The sequence below is a fragment of the Callithrix jacchus genome, chromosome 8, assembly GCF_049354715.1.
Source record: "Callithrix jacchus isolate 240 chromosome 8, calJac240_pri, whole genome shotgun sequence".
Taxonomy (NCBI): Eukaryota; Metazoa; Chordata; class Mammalia; order Primates; family Cebidae; genus Callithrix; species Callithrix jacchus.
The window spans coordinates 79,024,898-79,049,178 of record NC_133509.1 but is presented as its reverse complement, the minus strand read 5'-3'; the positions used below and the strand labels follow the sequence as shown (position 1 = coordinate 79,049,178).

Here is a 24,281-nt window from a genome sequence, read left to right as displayed (position 1 = left end):
TTAGGAACAATGTTATCATCAGAGAACAGTGCTTGAGTTTTAATGCTTTGTAATGCTAGAGCTGACAAGTCATACTTTTAGAATGAATCTCCAGAGTCATGTGTTATGCTCCATTTGTGTGTAAAGTAGTCTCTGTTGTCCACGGAGAGCTTTGACCTTTCAGCAAGAGCTGAGCATGCCCAATATAAGGACTTATGTTGTTCAGCTGAGCTAGAACTTCAATCCATTGTACATTCAATCCCTTAATCAAAGGATTATTTCAAATGTCTTCATTTGGTAGGAGTGTATTTTTTCTCAGTTGCTCTAATGCTACCTGTGTTATGTGTATGTAAGGCTGTATACTTTCATGAAGAGTTGATGTAGATATTTTTAAACCTACTTGACACCTTGGGGCTATTTAAATCAAGCAAATGCTAAAAGGTAATTAAGGTGTGTTGTTTCTGTGGGCAAACAGTCAAAGGGCATTCAAACTTTGGGGTCACATGTAATTTGGATAAAACACAGCTGTACCTCAGATCCTACCATCTTATTTGCAAAAATTCTAGTCCAAGATTGTCTACTTTAACCTTCTTTCAGTGAACTTACGTGGGGCAAGAGGAGTCAGAAGGTAGGTTTATTCTGAATGGGGTGGTGGATTTTTCACAAGTATAATCTAACTCTAATATGTTTTTTAGAGAAACTTCTGGTAGATATATTTCTGAAAATGACCTGTAGTCATCCATGATCTAAGTTAGAATGAATAGAAGGGATAACTATATCCTTTTAAAGTTCTTTCTCAGCAAGTTCATAATTTGTCTCTGGGGGATTTTTTCTAAGCATTTTTTTTTTCTGAGCATGTTTAAAAACTTTGGACTTCTTTTTCTAATAAAGAATTTTTAATAGCCTTTCAAATTGCTGAATTTGCATTTTCAATCATTTTTTTTCTGCTTGAGCATTTCTGCTTCTATATAATTAGAAAAATTCAAAGTAGAGCTTATACTTTTCAAATTTCTGTCAAAACAATGTTCTATTTTAAACTATATAATATTAAATAACAAGTTTTTAAAAGTAGTGTTGGACTAAACAGAAATTTCTATTCAAAGGGTTCATTCAAATTACTATACATGGAACATTTGAGCCTGTTCATCTATCATTTGTCTAAGGAGAAACTGAAGTTAGGAGGAGTTCAATAAGTTACCCAAACAGGTAGGAAAATTTTCATTAATACATTTGATCAACTCTGATGTTCTCTCAGATGGGAGAGGTAATGTTTTAGATTTAGATATAATCTGGAGGAGTAATTTAATGTTTTATTATAAATCCATTTTGTTGACAAAACCACTTGAGTGGTTTTGTATATGTTGAGCTTTAAGTCTACATGGGGGATTTTGTTAAATTCTCTTTAATTTTCTCAGGGGAAATGGAAAGGAGAAAAAAATGTTAAGTCTGTACAGGGATTGTAAGTCTTTAGTAAAAATAGGAATGTTAAGACCGCCTATTGATAGTTAATGTCTGCATACAGGAATGCTTTAGTCCTTTGTGTGGGGCTTTTTTTTGAGGGAGGGATCAGGAGTAGGTTCTGATTCTAATGTCATACTTTGTGGTTTGAATGAAAAAGGAGCAGAACGCACCTTGGTAAAGAAATTACTCTGTGGCCGGGCATGGTGGCTCACACCTGCAATTCCAGCAGTTTGGGAGGCTGAGGTGGATGGATCACTTGAAGTCAGGAGTTCATGACCAGCTTGGCCAAACTCTTAAAACCCCATCTCTACTAAAAATACAAAAATTAGTCAGGGATGGTGGCTTGGGCCTGTAATCTCAGCTACCTGGGAGGATGAGGCAGAGGAATCACTTGAACTTGGAAGGCAGAGGTTGCAGTGAGCTGAGATGGCACCACTGTATTCAAGCCTGGGCAACACAGTGAGACTCCATTAAAGAAAGAAATTACTCTGTAAGCCATTGAGCTCTGGTCACAGTCCAGGACTACTTGCTGTGCATCCTCCTTTGCTCACATAACTCATATCCTTTGTAAGAAAAGACTAACCTGAGGGCCCAGTGACAACTATGCCATGGCCCAAATGAAAGTATGACTTTTGTCTTCATTGCTAAGCAATATTCATCCTAAAAGAGACTTCCTGGATTGTTGTAGCAGGACTAGGTTAGGAAAGGCAGATGATTGACTGTTGTCACTAAGCTTCTACCCTCTCACTCCTGTAATGTAGCCTAATAAGAGCTTGATGCAATTGAATTAATACTCAAATCGATTTTCTCTTTCAGTGGATTAAAAAGAACTGATATAAACTTCCTTTTTACCTTCCTTATCTCTCAGCTAAATTCTGATTTAATCTGAAACAAATACTATTTATGTAAAACAGTAAGATAAAGGAGTGTATGGGTAACTGTACATTCTTATCTGGGAGATATAATACCAGATGACTTATCTGGGAGTCATACACCAGTGACTTCAAATTATTATATATATAATTGTTGGGAATTAGCTCCAATCCCACATGTGGGCGCCCTTAGTCCTGGCAGTGACAAGGGATTGAGAAAATGAAATAAAGACAGAGACACAAGAGTAGAATTACAGCATGGGTCCAGGGGACCAAGGCAAGCCTGGGACCCAAACACTTATTATGTGGATAATCTCATTGATGTTATGGGCGTGGAAGGGGAGGGTAAAGGAGTAGGTAAGAGCCAGGTGCAGAGCACTTGAGATCCTTCTAAGACATTAGCATGTCACTAGTACTCTGAGTTTATCACTGATTGTTATCAGGGTGGGACTGCATCAGAAGTGTAATGGATGAGGAGCCACCCGATCTGACCACACCCAGTGCATCAATGGGCTTTTATCTCCTGAGCATTGAGGACATAGGGCAATTAAAATCACTCCATATTCCCAGAACCTAGGCAGAGCCTGAGGTGTTCAGTGATCTCTGCCCAGCAAGGCTTTTCTTCTCCTTGCCAGCTCCCATCTGCAAAGACCCTCCTAGATCTTGTGAGCAGAGGTCACTTCCCTTCTCAGAGATCTTTGCATAAGCCCTCTTTACGAGGCCCTCATACAGTCTCCATATTGAGAAGGCATTCATGGGGCCAGAGCAGTAGTCCCTGCTCTGCAACCACCCTGAGGTGTTCTCTGCTGTTACTGTGCTCTCGGATGGTCTTTACCTTAGGCCTCCTGTCTCTGCTTGATTTCTGATTAACTGCACCAATAATATAGTTTAGTTTGGTGTATAAACTTCAGTGTACTCTAAGCCAAGGAAACTTATAATTATTTAGATAGAATTAACATAGGTCTCCCCCTGGCCAACTTGACATACATATAATAACATCCTCAAGTCCCTAAATTTATGTGATATGTGCATCATTCACTGGCTTTGCAGGAAAATGCTCAATTTGTGTAATTTAAGAAGAGTTGGCTGGGCACGGTGGCTCACGCCTGTAATCCCAGCACTTTGGGAGGCTGAGGCGGATGGATCACGAGGTCAAGAGATCGAGACCATCCTGGTCAACATGGTGAAACCCCGTCTCTACTAAAAATACAAAAAATTAGGAGGGCATGGTGGTGCGTGCCTGTAGTCCCAGCTACTCGGGAGGCTGAGGCAGGAGAATTGCTTGAACCCAGGAGGCGGAGGTTGCAGTGAGCTGAGATTGTGCCATTGCACTCCAGTCTGGGTAACAAGAGTAAAACTCCATCTCAAAAAAAAAAAAAAAGAAGAGTTTACTAAGAGAACTAATTACAGACGTCTGTGAAGAGTATAGTGTTCAAACATGTGCTCTGAATGAAGAGACTCCCCAAACAGGCTTTGTGTGAGCAACATGGCTGTTAATTCACCTGGGTGCAGGTGGGTTGAGGCCGAAAAGGGCATCAGCAAAGGGCGCTGGGATAGGAGCTGGTTTCATAGGTTTGGGGTGGGCAGTGGAAATTACAGAAGTTACTTTAGGGTGGTTTTTTGCAAACTGGGAGTGGGGTCGTGAGTTTGCAAGCTGACAGGGGGTCATAGGGTGTGGAGTCATGAGGCTGATCAAGGTCAGTTACAAAGTCCAATGACCTTATCAATTAGGGTGGGAATAAGGAACAATAGAGAATGTCTCAAAGTTAAGTAGGTGCCACAGGGGTTGATAATTTCTTCAGTCTTCCAGTTACTTTAGATTTTCCAGGAACTCATCTGGAGTGCCCATGCAGGTCACAGAGGTTAACATGGCATCCGTGGCACAGTCAGTCAACCTAAAAGACCTTACATATAGGGAAATCACAAAGGATACCTTGAGGCTAGTAACATCATTATCCCTGGGCTGAAAGGAGAAGGAGAATATTGGTTTGGAGGCAAGAAGAAGTGGGAGTGCTGTTTGGATAGAGCTATGTGCAAGGGATCTTATAAAAGCTGTGGGGTTTGGCTGAGAGACTCAGCCAGCTTAAAGCAACTCTTCAGTAAAGGAGCTGGGAGAACTTCACTATTCTGTCTCCATCAGACTCTGCTAAGTGTACTTCTGAATTCAACAAAAGTCAGAGAGCAATGTCACTCATTGTTGAAGTCCATTTGGCCCATACTCCTGGGATAAAATGTAGGGAAAAGAGTGAAGGAAAGATCCATAATAATAAATAGAAGACAGAATAATATGTAATTTAAAACTTGGAGATTTAGAGGCACCCAAATATTTCTGAATGTTTGTGAATAATCATATGAATATTTATTTGAATCGTATAATTTTTTTTGGAAATTATTCTGAATATGTCCTAACTTACTGATGCATTCTGGAACTAACTTTATTGAATTAATAAACACACATACACCCCTGGACTCTTATCATAGAGGTAAAGTGAAGAATTGTAAAAGCATCCACACACACACACAAAACCAAATATCCTTCTATTCCAGACTTACTTGAATTTACTGGATGTTTCTTTTAGTTTAAAAAAATGACAAAAGCAGTATCTAAAATACCAAACTCTACCCTATATATATATCTTTTGCCATAAACACTAGATAGAGAGAAGAATGGGACAAAAATAATTCAGAAGCCTGTGATTAAACAAGGGTTACCAGAGTAACATGTTTTAATCTGAGATATTTGGGAACATTGAGACCACACTATCACATGATGCTTAATATCTTTGTTCCTCAGGCTACTACACATGTTAAACTTTGCCTGAAAAATCTATTCTTTTAGTCTGTCAAAGCAAAAAATTGGATCAAATCAAAAGATAAACCAGTGAGGAAGATTTTGTTCCATGCTATTGTAATAGGAGAGAGATGAACACATTGTCTGAACTCAACTTCACTAAAACCAAAGACAGAAGGATTTTTAGAGACAAAGACCTGGGGTGCAGCAAATCTTAGGTTGTCAGCGCTGTGCTTAATAAGTGGTCTTACCCAAAGGAAAAGTAAATTTTCTCATATCTTCATGACAGAAGGTAGTTTTACAGCTTGGAGCTAAAAGAGGTTAGTCTTCTATTCTCCCACAGAGACTAGAAGATAGGGGAACTATCTTCTTAGATGATCACATTTCAAAAGGATGGCTCCCAGGTCCTTGAGAAGGCAGTCCTGGATTGTAAAACTGGCAAGATGCTCTTAGAAAGATTTATATCTTGTAAGAGTGGAGAAAGAATTGACAAGTTTTTTGTTTTGTTTTGTGTTGTTTTAGTAAATGCTCTAAGAAAACAGTTCAGAAAGTAGAGTCAGGAAGAAGCCTATCTGAAATTTAGTCAAGCTGAGGGGGACATTAAGGCCATGTTGGTCAACTGTCACACGCATTTGATTCTTTTCCAATCTTTCATTGATCCCATCAGTTCAATCCTTTTAGGGCATTTCCCTAACCCTCACAAAGATTTCAGACATTGTCAATATATTGATGGCCTGCTACATCCATCTCTGCTTTAACTGAAGATGCAGCTGACATAGATTCCAGCCTGGTGAGATCCACATCAGCGGACCCATTTCACCAGTACCTTGGTCCTTGACCCACACACAGGATAAAATTGTGTTGTTTTAAGACACTCTATTTGTGGTCATTTGCTATGCAGCATAGACATTAACACACTTCCTCCTTGTTCCTGCAATCACATAAACACAGAGGAGAGAGGAAACTTAAAACTCTTCAATGTTTTTATATGGCATTTAAAACAAAATAACAATTCTTGGTAGAATCTATAAGTCGCTGCATCATCAGGTTCCTGTCTACTTCTTCAAGCGTATCTCATACATGCTTTCTTTACTTGATCTTCCCTCCAGCCACGGCAGTTTTCTTACCATTTCTAGAACATGGTGTTTACCGCCTAATGTGCCTCCATTTTGCTTTCTCAGTTAGAAGCTCTCTCTTACAAACCCCTTCAGCTCCTATTAACCTAGGTAAAGTATACTCTGTCTTCACTACTTAACATACATTTTATTATTTTTAAACTTGCTTATATATTCAGTTTTTCCCACTAGATTTTAAGGTACATGAGGTCAAAAACATTGTCTAGTTTTCTCATTTCCCTAATACCTAGCAGCAGTCGCTGGAACATGTAGATGCTCAAAAACATTTCTTGAGAAAACAATTATTTCCCAAAATCAAGTTTCTTGAAAGTAGAATTGTTGGTAAGTTGTGTGCATATTTTAGAAACTTTATATATTCAACACATAAAACTTGTATACATTTAAGGTGTACAATGTGATGGGTTTTTTGTGTTTTTTTTTTTTTTTTGGAGACAGTCTTCTTCTGTCACTCAGGCTGGTATCCAGTGGCACAATCTTGGCTCACTGTGATCTCTGCCTCCTGAGCTCAAGTGATCCTCCCATGTAGCTGGGACTACAGGCAGACCTGCAGACCTCAAGTGATCCACCTGCTTCAGCCGCCCAAAGTGCTGAGATTACAGTTGTGAGCCACCGCACCCAGCCCCAATCTTTTTCTTCTTATAAGGATATCATCTTAATCTGATTACATCTCTAAAGACTGTATTTCCAAAGAAGGTCATATTCACAGGTACTGGTGGTAGGACTTAAACATATCCTTTGGGGAAATACAATTCAATCCATAACAGATGTGAACCAAGTGAAGGAGAGAGAGCTGAATCATCTGAGATTTCCAGAACAAAAGATAAAATACCAAATCCTAAATGCAAAGAAAGATTGTGTAATATTAGTGGAGTCATAGATGAGCAGAGCAAAAGAAACATATGTATATCTTAAGCATGGGATGAGAAACTCCTCCATGAAATCTCTCATTATTCTACTTGAAATCTTAGGTAATTTTAAAAATTATCTATGCATGATATATTTATGAATAAGCTAATACTAGTAGCAAAAGGCAGTTTACTATGACAGAGAAAAGAAACAAATAACATAGGAAGAAGTTCCAAATTCATCTGGCAACAGACTTCTCAAACCATACAGGCAGAGGGAGTAGAATTACATTTTCAAAGTACTCAAAGGAAAAAAAAAATGTCATCAAAGAATACTGCATCTAGCAAAATTAACATTTAACTATGAAGGAGAGATTTTTTTTTTTTTCAAATAAAAACTGGGAGAATTCACCACGACCAGACTTGTCTTGCAAGAAATGCTAAAGAAAGTTTATCAGTCTGAAAGAAAAGAGCACTAATGTGCAAAAGAAAACTTTAAGGTAAAAAACTCATTGTTTAAATTAAGTAAATAGGAAAATCAAGCATACTCTATTACTGTATTTATAGTGTGTGCAATCTCCTCTAAAATCTAGCATGAAGCCTAAAAGACAAATACCCAAAAATAATAATGCTACAGCAACCTGCTAGGAGATAGATAATATAAAAATATGTACATTGAGAGGACTAAATGTCACAGTGCGGGGTGGGGAGGTAGAGTTAAAGTGTAGACTTTTTTTGTGTGGGTTTTTTTGACTTTTGTTTCTATTATCTTGCTTGTGATGTAAGATAAATTGTCATCTCTTTAAAATAACTTGTTATGTAAAATAACTTGGTAAGCCTCATGGTAACTACAGTACAAAAACCTACACTAAATTTACTAAAAATAAAAACAAATTAAAACATCCTACCAAATACAATCACTTAACCACAAAGGAAGACAGAAAGGAAGGAGAATAGGAAGAGAGGAATCTTAAAACCAGAAAAAACAAGCCAAAAAATGACAGTAGTAAGTCTTTTCAATAATAACACTGAATGTAAACAGTTACCAATTATTTAATTAAAAGGCATAGTGTGGCTGCATGGATAAAGAAACAAGACCCACCTATGTGCTGCCTTCAAGAAACCCACTTCACCTATAGAGACACACATAAACTGAAAGAGAAGTGGTGGAAAAGATATTCCATGTAACTGGAAACCAAAAATGAACAGGGGTAGCTACACTTATATAAAATAGCCTGCAAATCTAAGACTGTAAAAATGACAAAGAAAGTCATTATATTATGATAAAGGGGTCAATTCAACAAGATGATATGCAAATCCTAAATATCTATGCCTTTAACCCTGGAGATCTCAAGTGTATGAAGCAAACATTAATAGATCTAAAGGGAGAGCTAAACTTCAATACATTAGTAGGGGACATTAATACTCCACTGTCAGTAATAGACCGCTCAAAAGGAACAAAGAAACAGAGTTAAACAACACACTAGATCTAATAGGCCTAACTGATATTTAAAGAACCTTTAACCTAACTACTGCAGAGTACACATTCTTCCATCAGCACATGGAAAATTCTTTAGAATAGACCGTATCAGGCTACAAAGCAAGTCTGAATCAATTTTAAAAAATAAAAACCATATCAAGTATATTTTCTGACCACAATAGAATAAAACTAGACATCAGTAGCAAGAGGAGCTGTAGAAAATACACAAACACATGGAAATTAAACAGCATGCTCCAGAACAACCAATGAATCAATGAAGTTAAGAAATTTAAAATTTCTCAAAACAAATGAAAATGAAAATACAACATACCAAAATCTACAGGATATGGCAAAAGCAGTACCAAGAAGTAAGTTTATGGCAAAAATGCCCATATTATAAAGGTAGAAAGTCTTCAAATAAACAACTTAATGATGCACCTCAAGGAATTAGGCAAGAAGAAACCAAACCCAGAATTAGTACAAGGAAAGAAATAATAAAGATCAGTGCAGAAATAAATAAAATGGAGACTAAAAAGCAATACAGGAAAACAGCAAAGCAAAAAGATTTTTTTTGAAAAGTAAAATCAACAAACCATTAGCTAGACTTACTAAGAGAAAAACCCAGGACCTGAGGACTTCACTGCTGCATTTTATGAAAACTTTAAAGAACTAGTATCAATTCTCTTTAAACTATTCCAGAAAATTGAAGAGGCAGGAGAACTTCCAAGGTCATTTTACAAGACCAGCATTACTCTAATTCCAAAACCAGAGAAGGACACAGCAAAAAAGAAAACTACAGGCCAATCTACTGAACAAGATATGAAAATCCTCAACAAAATACTAGCAAACTGAATACAACACATTAAAAAGATCATTCAGCATGATCAAATGGGATTGATCCCAGGGATGTAAGGGTGGTTTAACATATGTAAATCAATGAATATGGTATATCACCTCAACTGTAACAGGAACAAAAATGACGTAATTTCAATAAATGCCGAAAAAGCACTTGACAAAATTTAACAGTTCTTTATGATAAAAATCCTCATCAAAGTGGATATAGAAAGGACATACCTTAAAATAATAAAGACCATATATGACAAACCCACATCTAGCATTGTGTTGAATGGGGAAAAACTGGAGGCTTTTCTTTTAAAACCTGAAACAAGACAAGGGTGCCTACTTTTGTCACCATCATTCAAACTAAAACTGGATGCCCTAGATAGATCAATTAGGCAAGAAAAAGAAACAAGGATCATCCACACTGGAGAGGAAAAAGTCAAATTAGCCTTGGTCACAGATAACATGATCTTATACCTAAGAAAGCCTACAGACTCCACCAAAAAACTGTTTAAACTGATAAATTCAGTAAAGTTGCAGAAACAAAATAAATATGTAAAAATCAGGAGCATTTTTATATGCCAATAGTGGTCTGAAAAAGAAATCAATAAAGCAATCCCATTTACAGTAGCTACAAACATATAAAATACTTAAGAATCAGTCTAGCCAATGACATGTAAGATCTAGACAAGAATAACTATAAAACTCTAATGAAACAAGTAGAATATTATACAAAAATGGAAAGATATTCCATGCTCATGGATTGGAATAATCAACATTATTACAATTACAATTCTGCTCAGCAATTTATAGATTCAATGCTATCCCTAATGAAATACCAATGACATTCTTTAGAGAAATAGAAAAAAAATCCTCACATTTGTATGAAACCACAAAAACCCTGAATAGCTAAAGCAGTCCTGTGCCAAAAAAACAAAGCTGGAGGCATCATACTACCCGACTTCAAAATTTATTACAAAGTATAGTAATCAAATAGCATAGTACTAGAATAAAAACAGGCACATAGATCAATAAAACAGAATAGAGAACCTTGATATAAATCCAAGAATTTACATACAACCAACTCATTTTTGAGAAAGGCAACAGGAACACACAATGGGGGAAAGATAGTCATTTCAATGAATGGTGTTGGGAAAACTGGATCACTATATGCAAAAGAATGAAACTAGACCCCTATCTTGCACCCCACATAAAAATCAAATCAAAATGGATTAAAGACTTAAATCTAAGATACAACACTATGAAACTCGTAAAAATACTTCAGGACATTGGTCTGGGCAAGCACAGGCAACCATAGCAAAAACAGACAAATGGGCACAGCAAAGGAAAAGACAACCACAGAATGGGAGAAATTATTTGCAAACTAATCATCTGACAAGAAATTAATAACCAGAATATATAAGAAGCTCAAAATCTCAATAGAACAAATCCCCCAAATAATCGAATTAAAGAATGAGTGATCATTACACCAGAAAGATACTTGTGCTAGAATGTTTATCACAGCAATATTCACAGTAGCACAGATAAGGAATCAATTTAAGTGTCCATCAATGGATGACTGGATAAAGTCAATGTAGTGTATATGCATGATGGAATGCTATTTAACCATAAAAAAGAATAAAGTCATGTTTTTTTGCTGTAACATGAATACAACTGGAGACAATTATTTTAAGATAAACAGCTCAGAAACAGAAAGGCAATGCATCTTATCACTTATAACTGGGAGCTAAATAATGCATCCACATGGATACAGAGTGTGGAATGACAGTCATTGGAAACTCAGAAGTGTTGGGGGTGGAAGTGAGAGATGATAAGAAATTACCTAATGGGTACAGTGTATGTTATTCATAACACCAATGAACTTTCTTGATACAGGCTTGCCACAAACTTTCAATTTGTGAAAAGTTCAGAGTCTGTAAAACACAAAAAAGTGAAGTGTAATAAAATGAGGTATGCCTGCAACTCCCAAAGACCCCATCTTTAAATACCATAACTTTGGGGGTTCCAACATATGAATTTGTGGATAAAGAGCAGGGCCACAAACATTCAGCTCAGAACACCAATGCATGTGAAAAAAAGGAGAATTATTCAATTCACTATGTTTTCTAGGGGCAATATGGCATAAATAAATTTAAAAATATTCCCAGATTAATGCAGTCATAATTATTATTTGGCATATGGTTATTACATTGTCTCATATGACTGTATTTTAAAAGTTTATTTTCTTTTCTTAACTTTCCTCAGACTAATGCACAGTATTTTCGCACATTGTTTAATCAATATTCATCTTTCTAGTAAAATTCTTGAGTGATATGAATTAAAATTTTATTTGTATTGCAAATCTAATACAATTCCATCTACAGCCTGCTTGATTGGAATTCCTCCTTTTCATAGCTTCAATTTTATGTTTTTGTCTTCAGCTGGTACAGCAGCTCATGCCTGTAATCTCAGCTACTGCGGAGGCTGATGTAGGAGTATTGCTTAAGCCCGGAAGACGGAGGCTGCAGTGAGCTATGATTGCACCACTGCACTCCAGCCTGGGTTACAGAACGAGATCCTGTTGCAAAAAAACAAAACAAAAATAAAAATACAGTTTTTATCTACATTGGTCATTCATTCCCATGTAGTTCTCAGCAGAGTCTAATGTGAGTACTTCAAAAGGTGCATTTTATCTCACCTGGCATGTATTTAGACTCATTCTTTTAGTTGCCAAATTTGGGGTAGAACTACCCTGCAAAATAGTTAAATAAAAATTAAAGTATCTCAAGATGTTTTAGAAGATAAGCATGCCTTCTATATTTTGATAATAGGCTGTTGAGTTACTGAAGGCTAAGGATGTAGAAAAGGAGCTTACATGGAGATGAACTTCAGAATTCATTTTTCAAACAGTAGTAACTTCCTTTCAGGTCATATAAACATACATTGATAGAACAGCCTCACACATGTTATTGGCTGTTTTCTACAATTGAAAATAGGCCAGGTGCGGTGGCTCACGCCTGTAATCCCAGCACTTTGGGAGGCTGAGGCGGGTGGATCACGAGGTCAAGAGATCGAGACCATCCTGGTCAACAAGGTGAAATCCCGTCTCTACTAAAATTACAAAAATTAGCTGGGCATGGTGGTGTGCGCCTGTAGTCCAAGCTACTCGGGAAGCTGAGGCAGGAGAATTGCTTGAACCCAGGAGGCGGAGGTTGAGGTGAGCTGGGATCACGCCATTGCACTCCAGCCTGGGTAACAAGAGCGAAACTTCGTCTGAAAAAACAAGAAAATAGGCATCCCAGCACTTTGGGAGGCAAAGGCAGGTAGATCACAAGGTCAAGAGATCAAGACCATACTGGCCAACATGGTGAAACCCTGTCTCTACTAAAAAAAATACAAAAATTAGCTGGGCATGGTGGCATGTGCAGGTAGTCCCAGCTACTAGGGAGGCTGAGGCAGCATAATTGCTTGAACCCAGGAGGTGATAATTGCAGTGAGCCGAGATTTCGCCACTGTACTCCAGCCTGGCACCTGGCGACAGAGCAAGACTCTGTCTCAAAAAAAAAAAAAAAAAAAAAAAGGAAGAAAGAAAGAAAGAAAATAGGATGCAGCATTCTCAATTCTGCCTTACTGTCTTTGATAATAGGATGAAAAGAACAGATTTGAAAGTTTGAAAGCATCAATTTCAGCAATTAGAAAATGGCATCACTGGAATTTACCTGATGTTCTTTTGTAGACAAATGCTTTTTTCAACTTGACTTGTTTCAAAAAGTAGATGTCTCACTTGCAACCTATGAGTGCAGCCTATGCATACTTATGAGTGTATACTGTTTAAAAGTCCTAGGAACACAACTGATGGATCTCGAAGGCAGAACTGGCTATGATGTCATAGATCCTTGAAGGAAACTTCTAAAAGTGGTATCTAGTCATAACAGAGACTAAGCAAGAAAGATGCTTACTGAATAAGGTGGGATCCAACAAGAGTGTGGGTATGGAATGCAATAACTTATAAATTACCTTTTTGCTGAGGGAGCTCAACAGAATGGCACTTAAGATAGGTAAAGTCTTCGACACTTGGTACATTTGTGATTTTTGCTCATTACTTGAAAATTAATAAATTTGAAGTCACTAGTCTTAAAGATGGAAGAAAGTGAAGACCCTGATAAGCCTGTCTCAGTATGGAGGCAAGAAATTTGAAAGAAAAGACGACTCAGCCAACAAATGGTGGACAAATCCCAGCAAACTGACATAAAAGACAAAGGAAACACATGGCCATGCCACAGTCATCTAGCCCCAAAGCTACCCATAGTATTGCTAATATTTCTGGAAGCAAAGGCAACTACCCTGCCAATGCCTATGAGTCTCTCAGAATATCTTCTGAGCTTCAGCAAACATGGACAAAGAGAAAGCATGGACGGGAAATGACTAGTAAGTCTCTCCAGACAGATATCATTGTAGAAGAGAAAAAAGAAGTCAAGTTAGTTGAGGTAACTGTGGTACCTGAAGAAAAGTCAGCTGGTGTTAGAGAAGCAGGTATTGAATTGCCAGAGAGTGTTCAGGAAGTAGAAATTCCACCAAACATACCTTCAGTTCAACTAAAAATGGACAGATCTCAGCAGAAGAACTGTACTGGAGACTGGACCATGATGAACATCCCCCACATAGAAAAAGTGGACAAGGAACAACAGACATTGTTTAGTGAATCAGAAATAGTAGTTATTTCCAGGCCAGATAGTTCTTTTTTTCTTTTTTTTTAATAGTTAAGCATTATTTTATTTTATTTTTTTATTGCATTTTAGGTTTCGGGGTACATGTGAAGAGCATGTAAGATAGTTGCATAGGTACACATGTGGCAGTGTGATTTGCTGCCTTCTTTCCCTTCACCTATATCTGGCATTTCTCCCCATGCTATCTCTTCCCAACTCCCCACCCCCCCACTGTCCCTCCCCTATTCCCCTCAACAGACCCCGTGTGTAGTGCTCCCCTCCCTGTGTCCATGTGTTCTCATTGTTCAACACCCGCGTATAAGTGAGAACATGCGATGTTTCATTTTCTGTTCTTGTGTCAGTTTGATGAGAACGATGGTTTCCATGTTCATCCATGTCCCTATAAAGGACACGAACTCATCATTTTTGATTGCTGCATAATATTCCATGGTGTATTTGTGCCACATTTTCCCTGTCCAGTTTATCATCGACAGGCATTTGGGTTGGTTCCAGGTCTTTGCTATTGTAAACAGTGCTGCAGTGAACATTCATGTGCATGTGTCCTTATAGTAGAACGATTTATAGTCCTTTGGATATATACCCAGTAATGGGATTGCTGGGTCAAATGGAATTTCTATTTCTAGGTCCTTGAGGAATCGCCACACTGTCTTCCACAATGGTTGAAGAGCATGCAAGATAGTTGCATTAGGTACACATGTGGCAGTGTACCTATGCTACACTCCCCTGATAGTTCTTTTATAAAGTCAAAGGAAGAAGCCCTGAAACATAAATCCTCGGGAAAGATTTTTTGTTAGTGAACACCCTGAATTTCAACCAGCAACAAGTAGCAATGAAGAAATTAGGCAGAAAAGTATCAGCAGAACTTCATTTACTCAGGAGACTAAGCATGGTTTTCCGGTACTCTTAGAAGATGAGCTTAAACAAGAAGTGACTGTACCTGTTGTACAAGAAGGTTCTGCTGCTGAAAAAGTGGCTCCTGCTGAAATAGAGCCTCCACCAACAGAAACACTGTAGAGGAGAAAAAAGAAGTCAAGTTAGTTGAGGTAACTGTGGTACCTGAAGAAAAGTCAGCTGGTGTTAGAGAAGCAGGTATTGAATTGCCAGAGTGTTCAGGAAGTAGAAGTTTAGCCTCCACCAGCTGAGGAAGCCCCATTAGTTGAAATACAGCCTTCATTAGTTGAAGAGTTAACTGCTGAGGCAGAGCCCAGAACCACTGAAAACATCTATGTCCAAGTGGAGCCACCAACAGAAGAGACCATTGCTGCTGAGGCAGCCACTGCAGTTGCAGAGAATTCTGTTAAAGTTCAGCCTCCACCAGCTAAAGAGGCTCCATTAGTGGAGTTTCCTGCTGAAATTCAGCCTCCACCAGCTGAAGAGTCTCCTTCAGTAGAACTTCCTTCTGAAATTTGGTCTCCCTCATCTGAAAAGGCTCCCATTGAAGTATGGCCTTTACCAGCTGAGGGTGCCCTTGAAGAGGCCCCAGCTAAATTAGAGCCTACCACTGCTGAAGAAGCCCTTGCTGAAGCTCAGCCCCAATTACTTGAAGAGGCTCCTAGAGAAGAGGCTCAGGAACATCAGCTTGCAACAGCTGCAGAAGAGGCCTCTGCTGCGATTCAGTTTCTAGCAGCTACAGAAGCTCCTGCAGAAGAACTTCCTGCTGACGTGCAGCCTCCACCAGCTGAGGAGGCCCCTGCTGAAGTTCAGCCTCCACCAGCTGAGGAGACTCCTGAGGAAGAGACCCTCACTGAAGTACACTCTCTCGCAGCTGATGAGGTCCCTGCAGAAGAGGCCCCTGTTGATGGACATTCCCCACCCGCTGATTTGCTTCTGACTGAGGAGTTTCCTATATAAGAGGCATCTGCTGAAGGTTCACCTCCACCATCTGAACAAACCCCTGAAAATGAGGCTCTGGTAGCGAATATGTCTACTGGACTTCAGTCACCCCAGGTGGCAGGAATTCCAGCAGTTGTTTCAGAAGATGATGCAAAATTTGAAGAGGTTTTAAAAACAAATCCTGTCCACAAAGATTTATCTAATAATGATGGACAGGTTTTCACTCTTGAAATAGAAGGTGTCTTTCATATACAATTTAAAAAACTATCCTGAACTGTAGTCAGGTTGTACCTAAGCTAGCAATCGGAAGCTAGGCGGTTCTGGAAGAACATACTTTAGAAAAGAGTGGGCAGCTGGAAGTAGCTTTGTCAATAAGGGAAATTAAAGAGAACCCCAAGACTTGGAACACAGGTTGGAAAATGAATAATAAAAACTGTAGCAGTATAAAATTACTTGTGTTACTTTCATTCAAGTCTGTGGCATATAAAATGCCTATTTTGAAATAAGCTTATAATTGAAAAAAATTACTCAAAATATCCTTCCTACAATAAACCTGTTGACACGGGTAAAGTTTACTCTGCGGCCATCTTTTCTTTGCCGTTCCTTTATAAGTAAATATCGTTTCCAGCGGAAAAGCCAGTGTCTTTTCTGCAGATCTGTCATCTACTTTAAATTCCTTGAGTCTTAATCACACATCTAAGGTTATGTAATGTTCTCTTTCTCCTTATTATAATTCATCATATTTCTTATTCTCTTTTCATTTGATTCCTTCTGAGACAAGCATTACTTTCCTGGTTTTAGCCTGGTTGTTCTTCTTTATCCTCTTGTATAGTTTACATTTCAATGTCTGGATAGAAAGACTTATTTCCTTTGTAAAAGTCTTCAGTTCAGTGAAATGAAGATGGTCATAGATCAAGTACTAAAAAAAAATGTGTAAATATAAAGAAAAATATACTTAGATGGCCTTGAGGGCACATTCCTGTGTTTAGTTTTAATTTGATTTCAACCGAGAACATAACGAGTCCTTTGGAAGTTTGGCTTATGCTTTTTGCTCTATGAATTGGTAATGAAGAACAACTTAGAATAAAATCAAATTACTGTAGTAAAAACTTTTGAAGTTCTTAAAGAGCATCAAGATAACAATAAGTATTCTAAGATGTCTGTTATTAAAGGACATCTAGTTTTCCATGGTTATAACAACTTGGGGAAAATATTTTGTCTAGCTACAAATTAATTGCAATGTGCTGAAATGTTGAGATTTTCTTAAAATTTTTAAAATTTTGTCATTGTATTTCTCCCTTTAGTGAAAACTCTAGGTTGATGATGTCAAACCTTGTTAATCTTTGATGTCCTATAATTGTTGAATTTTTGTCACATTCTTTACTACCTTGATAATCAAGAATATATAATATTTTAAGTTTTTGAGAATTTTACAAAATTATTGCAAGAACATCCTTTCTTCTATGTGCCAAATTTGAGGTCGAAAATGTTATTCTAAACTATGTTGAATGAGGGCTGTTTTTATGAAATGTTCAAGTCCTCTTTTTTCTGTTCCTGAGATACTTAAATCCAGTTAAACTTGGTTTTCTAAATTAGGACTTTTTGTTTCTATTTTAGACTTTTTATTGTGGCTTGTTTTCTTTTTAAATTTGGAAACCACATGAGAGTACAGAATTACACTAGAATAAGAATATGGATGGAATCTATTAACTGGCAACATGAGAAAACGTTCAACACTTAAAAGTTGGAGCTAAGGTGGAGCTTATATGTATCTGAATATATAGAAAGTACACTGTATAAATAGTAAACAAGTATATTCATGAGATTCTGGTGGTCAAATTAAAAAGTGCTTCAAATATAAGTTCCAATAGGAGTAGCTGTGAAAATTTAGGGCAGGAAACTTTGATTTGAAGTAGTAAGAGACAGGTGTAAGTAAGAAAATCTAAATAGATAGAACTTAGGGTAATAAAGCATTGGCAAAGAGTCAGTGTGAATAGAAACACATACAGGTGATAGTCTCTATCGAATGTAAGAAGGACGCGAGGCTGCTAACCTTTACATTTTTTTCATAAATGTGAGCTATTTTAAAGATAGCTTTCCTGAGGTATAACCTTGCTAAAATAAATTACACTTACTTAAATTGTACAATTTGATGAGTTTTGACATAATGTATACACCTATAAAACCAACACCACAATGAAATCAATGAAGATGGACATAACTCAAAAATTCTTACTATGATCATTTGTAACTTCTCTTTCTCTCCTTCCACCCCTCTACTCCAAATATACAAACAATTTCTGATCTGTTTTCTGTCACTATAAATGTTTATGCATTTTTCTAGACTGTTATGTAAATAGTATCAAAATATTTTTCTTTTATTGCAAAGTTGTATTCAGTTATATGAATATTGTAAAAATTTTAAATTCATTTGATACACTTTTGGGTTATTTCCAGTTTGTCACACTGAGTATTACTAAGATTTCTTTCTAAGTTTTCCTCGAAAACTGCCATTGTTCTGTGTCTTTTTTTTTGTTTTTGAGGTGGAGTTTCACTCTATTGCCCAGGCTGGAGTGCAGTGGCGCAATCTCAGCTCACCACAACCTCCGCCTCCTGGGTTCAAGCAGGTTGGTCTTGAACTCTGAACCTCAGGTGATCTGCCTGCCTCGGCCTCCCACAGGTCTGGGATTACAGGCATGAGCCACCGTGCCTGGCCTCTCCTGTATCTTATACTCAATTCTAAGATCTGTCATCAGTAATCTTTTTATGTGATATGAGAAGAAATATGAAGTTAACTTTTGTGTTTTTAGACATACAGGTAGCCCCATCTCCCAGCACTATTTGTTTATGTGATTATCTTGTCCACATTGAACTGCCTTGGAGCCTTTGTTGAAAATTAATTTATTGTATATGTAGTTATATATTTTTGTACACTCTATTTTGTTCTATTGATCTATCTTTCTGTCTTTACATCAACTCAACATTATCGTGAAACCAGTAGATTTATATCTTGAAATCAGGTAATGTTAGTTTTCCAATATTTTTCTACTTTCTAAAAGTTGTTTTAACAATTCTGGGTCTTTTGCACTTTCATGCAAATGTTTGAATTAGTGTATTTCCAAAAAAACTCTTGCTGAGATTGCAGTGAATCTAAAGTTCAATTTGGAAGGAAGTGATATTCTAATAATAACATGTTCTGATCCATGAACACACTTATTAATATGTATCTACATTTATTTAGGCTTTCTTCAATTTCTCTCAGGTGACTTGCAGCTTTTGGTTTTACAAAATTTATTAAGTGTTCTATTTTTTTGATGCTATTAATTTTTTCAATTTATCTTCCAACTTTTTGCTGCTATCATATAGCAATACAATTGACTTTTTGTATTGGCCTTGAATACTGAGATCTTCCCAATCTCATTTAATAGCTCTTGTAGCTTTTTTTGTAGATTACTCAGAATTTTCTGTATAGAACCTCATATCATTTGCAAATACATGTTTTAATTTTTTTTCTTATTTAAATACTTTCAATTTGTTTCTCTTGACTTATTGTACTTGCGAGAACTCTTAATACAAGTGGTGAGAGCAAATATTTTGCCTTGTTCTTGATCTTTGGGGAAATCATTAGGACTTTTTAATTATGATGTTAGCTATAGGTTTTTCATAGATGCCTTTTTCCTCTGATTGAGGAAATTTCCTTCTATTCCTACTTCTCTGAGAGTTCTTTCATTAGAAATGAGTGAAGTATTTTGGAAAATGCTTTTTATGGATCTATTAAGATCACCATATGGTTTTCAGTTTTGGTCACTTAATGTAGTGAGTTTTGTTGATTGATTTTCAAATGTTAAATCCTTTCATTCCCTGGAAAGTTCCTACTTGGTCGTGGGTATGGTTTGGCTGTGTCCCCACCAAAATCTCTACTTGAATTGTATCTCTCAGAATTCCCACCTGTTGTGGGATGCGCCCAGGTAGAGGTAATTGAATCATGGGGGCCTGTCTTTCCCATGCTATTCTCATGATAGTGAATTAAGTCTCATGAGATCTGATGGATTTATCAGGGGTTTCTGCTTTTGCTTCTTCCTCATTTTTCTCTTGCCACTGCCATGTAAGAAGTGCCTTTCACCTCCCACCATGATTCTGAGGCCTCCCAGCCATGTGGAACTATAAGTCCAATTAAACCTCTTATTTCTTCTCAGTCTTGGGTATGCTTTATAAGAAGTGTGAAAACTAATGGAGTCATATATGCTATTTGTTTACTATATTTTTGGATTCAATTGTGCTAAAATTTTGTTGGTAATTTTTACAACTATGTTCACCAGAAATAGATCTATGGTTTTTTTTTTTTTTTTTAATGTCTTTGTCTGGTGTGGGTATCAGTGTAATGCTGGTCTCACATAATCAAGTGAGAAGTGTTTCCTCTGCTTTATTTATCTGATAGGTATTATGCAGAATTGGTGTTAATTGTCGGCCAAATGTTTTACAGAATTCAGCAAAAAAGCCATCAGGGCCTGGAGTTTTATTTCTGGGAGAATTTTTAACTAAAAATCTGATTTCTTTAATAAAATAGGGTTTTTATGTTGTTTGTTCTTTTTTTGTCCTTCTTATGTCTGTAGGATCTTCAATGATGTTTTGTTTCTATTTATAGTATAATTATTCATATCTTATATGGATAAATATTGATAAGTTCTATCTTCTATCTCTTGCTTTCTTCCCAAATGAGTCTGAGTTGAGATTTACTAGTATTATTGACCTTGTCAAAGAAATTTTATTAGTTGTTTTTTTCTTCTTTTAATTGACCTCTGCTCTTTATTATTTCTATTTTTCTCCTTCTGCTTATGAACTCTTTTTCTGATTTCTTTAGATGAATCTGAGGTTAATAATTTGATATTTACATCTTTTCTAAAATAGGCCTTAATTTCTCTTTGAGCATGTTTTAGTTGTATTCCACCTATTCCAATTTCTTGTATTTTCATTTTCATTCAGTTAAGAGTTGGCAATTTTGTGTTTGATTTATTCTTTGACAGATGTGTTACTCAAGAGGGTATATTTTATTCCAAAATATTCGGGGGATATTCCAGATTTCTTTTTACTATTAGTTTTCTATTTAATTACTTCTTTGTCATAAATACTTGTCTAAATTGTCCCTTTTTAATTTATTGAGACTTGCTTCATGGTTTAACTTGTGACATTCCTTGGTAAGTACTCTGTGTTCTAAAATATTCTGCTGGTTTTGGTTGGAGTGTCTTATAAATATCAACTTTAGGATCAACAATTGGTCGATAGTGTTGTTCAGTTCTTCTGTATCATTAGTGACTTCTATCCACCTTTCCACAGATCATTGAGAGAGGTCTGTTGAAATCCTTGGCTATAATATGTATTCATGTATTTTACCTTGAAGTTCTATCAGTTTTTGCTTCAAGTGTCTTGAACCTTTGATATTAGCTGTCTAAATGTTTAGAATTATTAAGTCTTCTTTTTGAAGTTTCCTTTTATCCCTGGTAATAGCCCTCCTCAATGATATTGTTACTTGTGTAGATTAGATTCTTAATATCCTTTCCTTTGCTTTCTTATGGACATTATCTGCTTTTTCTATTTTAGTCTTTCTTCTTCTAATTAAACCTTTTTTGTTTTTTCCAGCATTATTTTTTATAGATTTGCTCATATAGTCATTTGCCTACAAAATACAGTCTAGATCCCTTAAAAAGACAGTCATGGCCATTCACAGTCTACTCTGTCATACTTTATATCACTCTAAGTAGAGAGTGGAAGCTGAGAACATGACTGAAAGTGTGTAAATCCTGACTCCATCACTTGTGAGCTGTTTGGCTAGTTCAAGTTAATTAACCTCCCTATGCTTCAGTTTATCTGTGCAAAACCAGAAATAATAAGAACAATACCTAACCAACAGAATGGTTGTAACAAAAGAGTTCATTGCTTTTAAGTTCCTGGAGTAGTGTCTGGTACACTATAAGCAACAAAGGTGGCTCTAGCTCTCATTATTATTACCTGGATACTTTCTTGCTTGTGACATCCTTTTATTCTTGCTGTACCTGACAATGATTGTTATACTTCCATGCTTCTTTTTTGTTCATTGTCTTTTAGTCATTTGTATCCTGGACGTTTTGCTGTTAGTATGTTAGCTCACCCTGGGTCCTATTTACATTTTTTATTGTAGCAGGTATGCTAAGTTTTAGCATACAGTTTTTAGACATTTTTGTGGACAGTACTTCCAATGAAAATTTAATTGTCAGAGCCTTTGTGGTGTTACTTTGGTCTACTTAATTTACCTGAGACTCCCAGTGTTTCCTACTAGTGCCACCTGAGGGGGCAGAAAGCGCATCCTTTGGCCAGGCTGTCTGGAACCTCTAAGTTGGGGAGGGAAGTTTCCTTTTCATCCAAAAGAAGAGGCTTCCCATATGGGCACAGCCACCCTGTGTCTCTTATTGTGTGAAGAGGCCTCTGGGGACAAAGAGGCTTCTGGGCTAGGCAATTCTGTGGCAGGATTCCCCCTTGTCAGTTTCAGTAGTGTTTCTAGGTGGGGAAACGTGTGCTTCCTCTGGCTCCTCATTATCACTGGGGCTTCTGATTGATCTGAACTGCTGGGGCTGAGGTGGGGCCTGCAGGACTTGCCTGGTCTTGTGGACAGAACTCTTTTTACATCCAGAGGAGGAAGGACCCTACCTGGGCTGCCTTCTGTTGCTAGATGGGAAGTTGGGAAGTACTGGGCTTGCATCACATCACCTTCTTCAGTTGGGTGGGGGTAAGAGATGCTCTGCTGCTGTGTTTTTCCTTTAGTTCTGGGGTCTCTAATCAGTTTGTCTTTCACTCTCTACCTTTCAAAGTTCCCTTTTGGTTGCCTCATTTTATTTCCAGTGTTTATAGCTGTACTTAGCATCGTAAAACAGAGAGAAACAAGTCTAGGCCATCTTGTTAGGACTAAAAGTCCTATTTTCCTTATTTTAAATGCTCTTGTCAACATTATCTCCAACTTATGTGATCCCATTTATCCTTCAACTCCTAGTTCAGCCAGTATCTTCTCCATGAAAACTCCCTTGAATCTAGTGCCCACCTTCTTTCACATTTACTCATTGTCAATAAAAATATACATATAGAAAAATAGAACATAACAGCTATTACATAGCATTACATTATGTTAGGTATAAGTAATTCAAAGATGATTTAAAGTATAGGGGAGGATGTGCATAGGTTATATGCAAATACTACACCATTTTATATAAGGGACTTGAGCATTCATGGAGTTTTGTAGCCATGGGGTTCTGGAACCAATCTCCCAAGGATACGGAGGGATGACTGTATTCAGTAGGCAGCTAAAAATGTCTTCTGTGGTTTAAGTAACACATAAATAAATGTTCCATATTAGAGATAACAGTCACATTGAGGTCTAAGCAAGTATCAAAAATTTTAGTGGTAATAGTAAAGACAGAGATGTTAGATCTCTCTGGAATAATAACCAATTGAGGAATCATTTTTAAGTGGGAGAGAATGAATATATTTATATGATAAGGAAAAGATGCTTGTGGGTAGGAATGCATTAAAGCTGTATCAGAGGACATAGTAAAAGAGAAAGAGGAAATAATAAAAATGAAAACAAAATTATAACAGAAGGCATAAATGAAGGAGATTAGCTGAGGGAATGATATTCAGAGCACCTGATTAGTGTAAATCTGGACTCCTTCCCTAATGACTAGAATAAATATGGGTAAGTATAGATTTGGGGGAGGAAGGAGTTAAAATGGTAGACCTATGATTCATTTCTGCACTGATTACCAAAGTGATGCTTTTGAGGGAAAGCAAAGAAGGCACTTGAGCCAGTCAAATCTCCATGTAAACATGGTAACTATATTTTGGGTAAATGCACTAACATTTGCTAGGAGAAGAGTTCTTTTCTATGAAATGTCCTTTATAGGTTGTCCCTGACTTCAGATTACTTATAATAAATGCATCTATAATTTATGGATTTGTAAGGCATGAAAACTGTCACATATGTCCTACAACTCTCTGAGGGCCTAAAATAGAAATGGTTTGTGACTATACTCTCCCAAATGTGTACGCTGACCACCAAACCTCACTTAGAGACCTCGTATATTCTTCTCGGGCCAATGGTTCCTGTCCAATGTGGAAAGGAAGGACCTGAGAAACCATGCAGGATGCTCTTGTCTGTGGCCTCTTAATTGCTTTTGTGCTTGACATTGTTAATAAAATTTGCTACTAGGTAAGGTCTCTGATATGTGTGGTTCTGATTTGGTAATTTGATACGCTGTGTGGTGCTCAGATGTTAATTTGGTGGATTAGGATA

General features: G+C 37.0%; 1 protein-coding gene and 1 long non-coding RNA gene across 2 annotated transcripts in view; one reads left to right on the top strand and one right to left on the bottom strand.

The window, feature by feature from the left end:
* LOC118144929 (uncharacterized) overlaps nucleotides 1-24,281 on the bottom strand; it is a 47,411-nt gene that overhangs the window by 9,102 nt on the left and 14,028 nt on the right. Inside the window, exon 2 of the long non-coding RNA XR_004729876.2 lies at nucleotides 15,069-15,139. This is a non-coding gene — a long non-coding RNA (uncharacterized LOC118144929). The remainder of the gene's footprint in view (nucleotides 1-15,068; nucleotides 15,140-24,281) is intronic.
* FSCB (fibrous sheath CABYR binding protein) lies at nucleotides 11,734-17,205 on the top strand. The gene is given in 5 exon segments (XM_009005993.5): nucleotides 11,734-13,662; nucleotides 13,665-14,163; nucleotides 14,862-14,916; nucleotides 14,918-15,164; nucleotides 15,288-17,205. Coding segments are annotated over 5 exon segments (1,788 nt in total). The 5' UTR covers nucleotides 11,734-13,625; the 3' UTR covers nucleotides 16,238-17,205.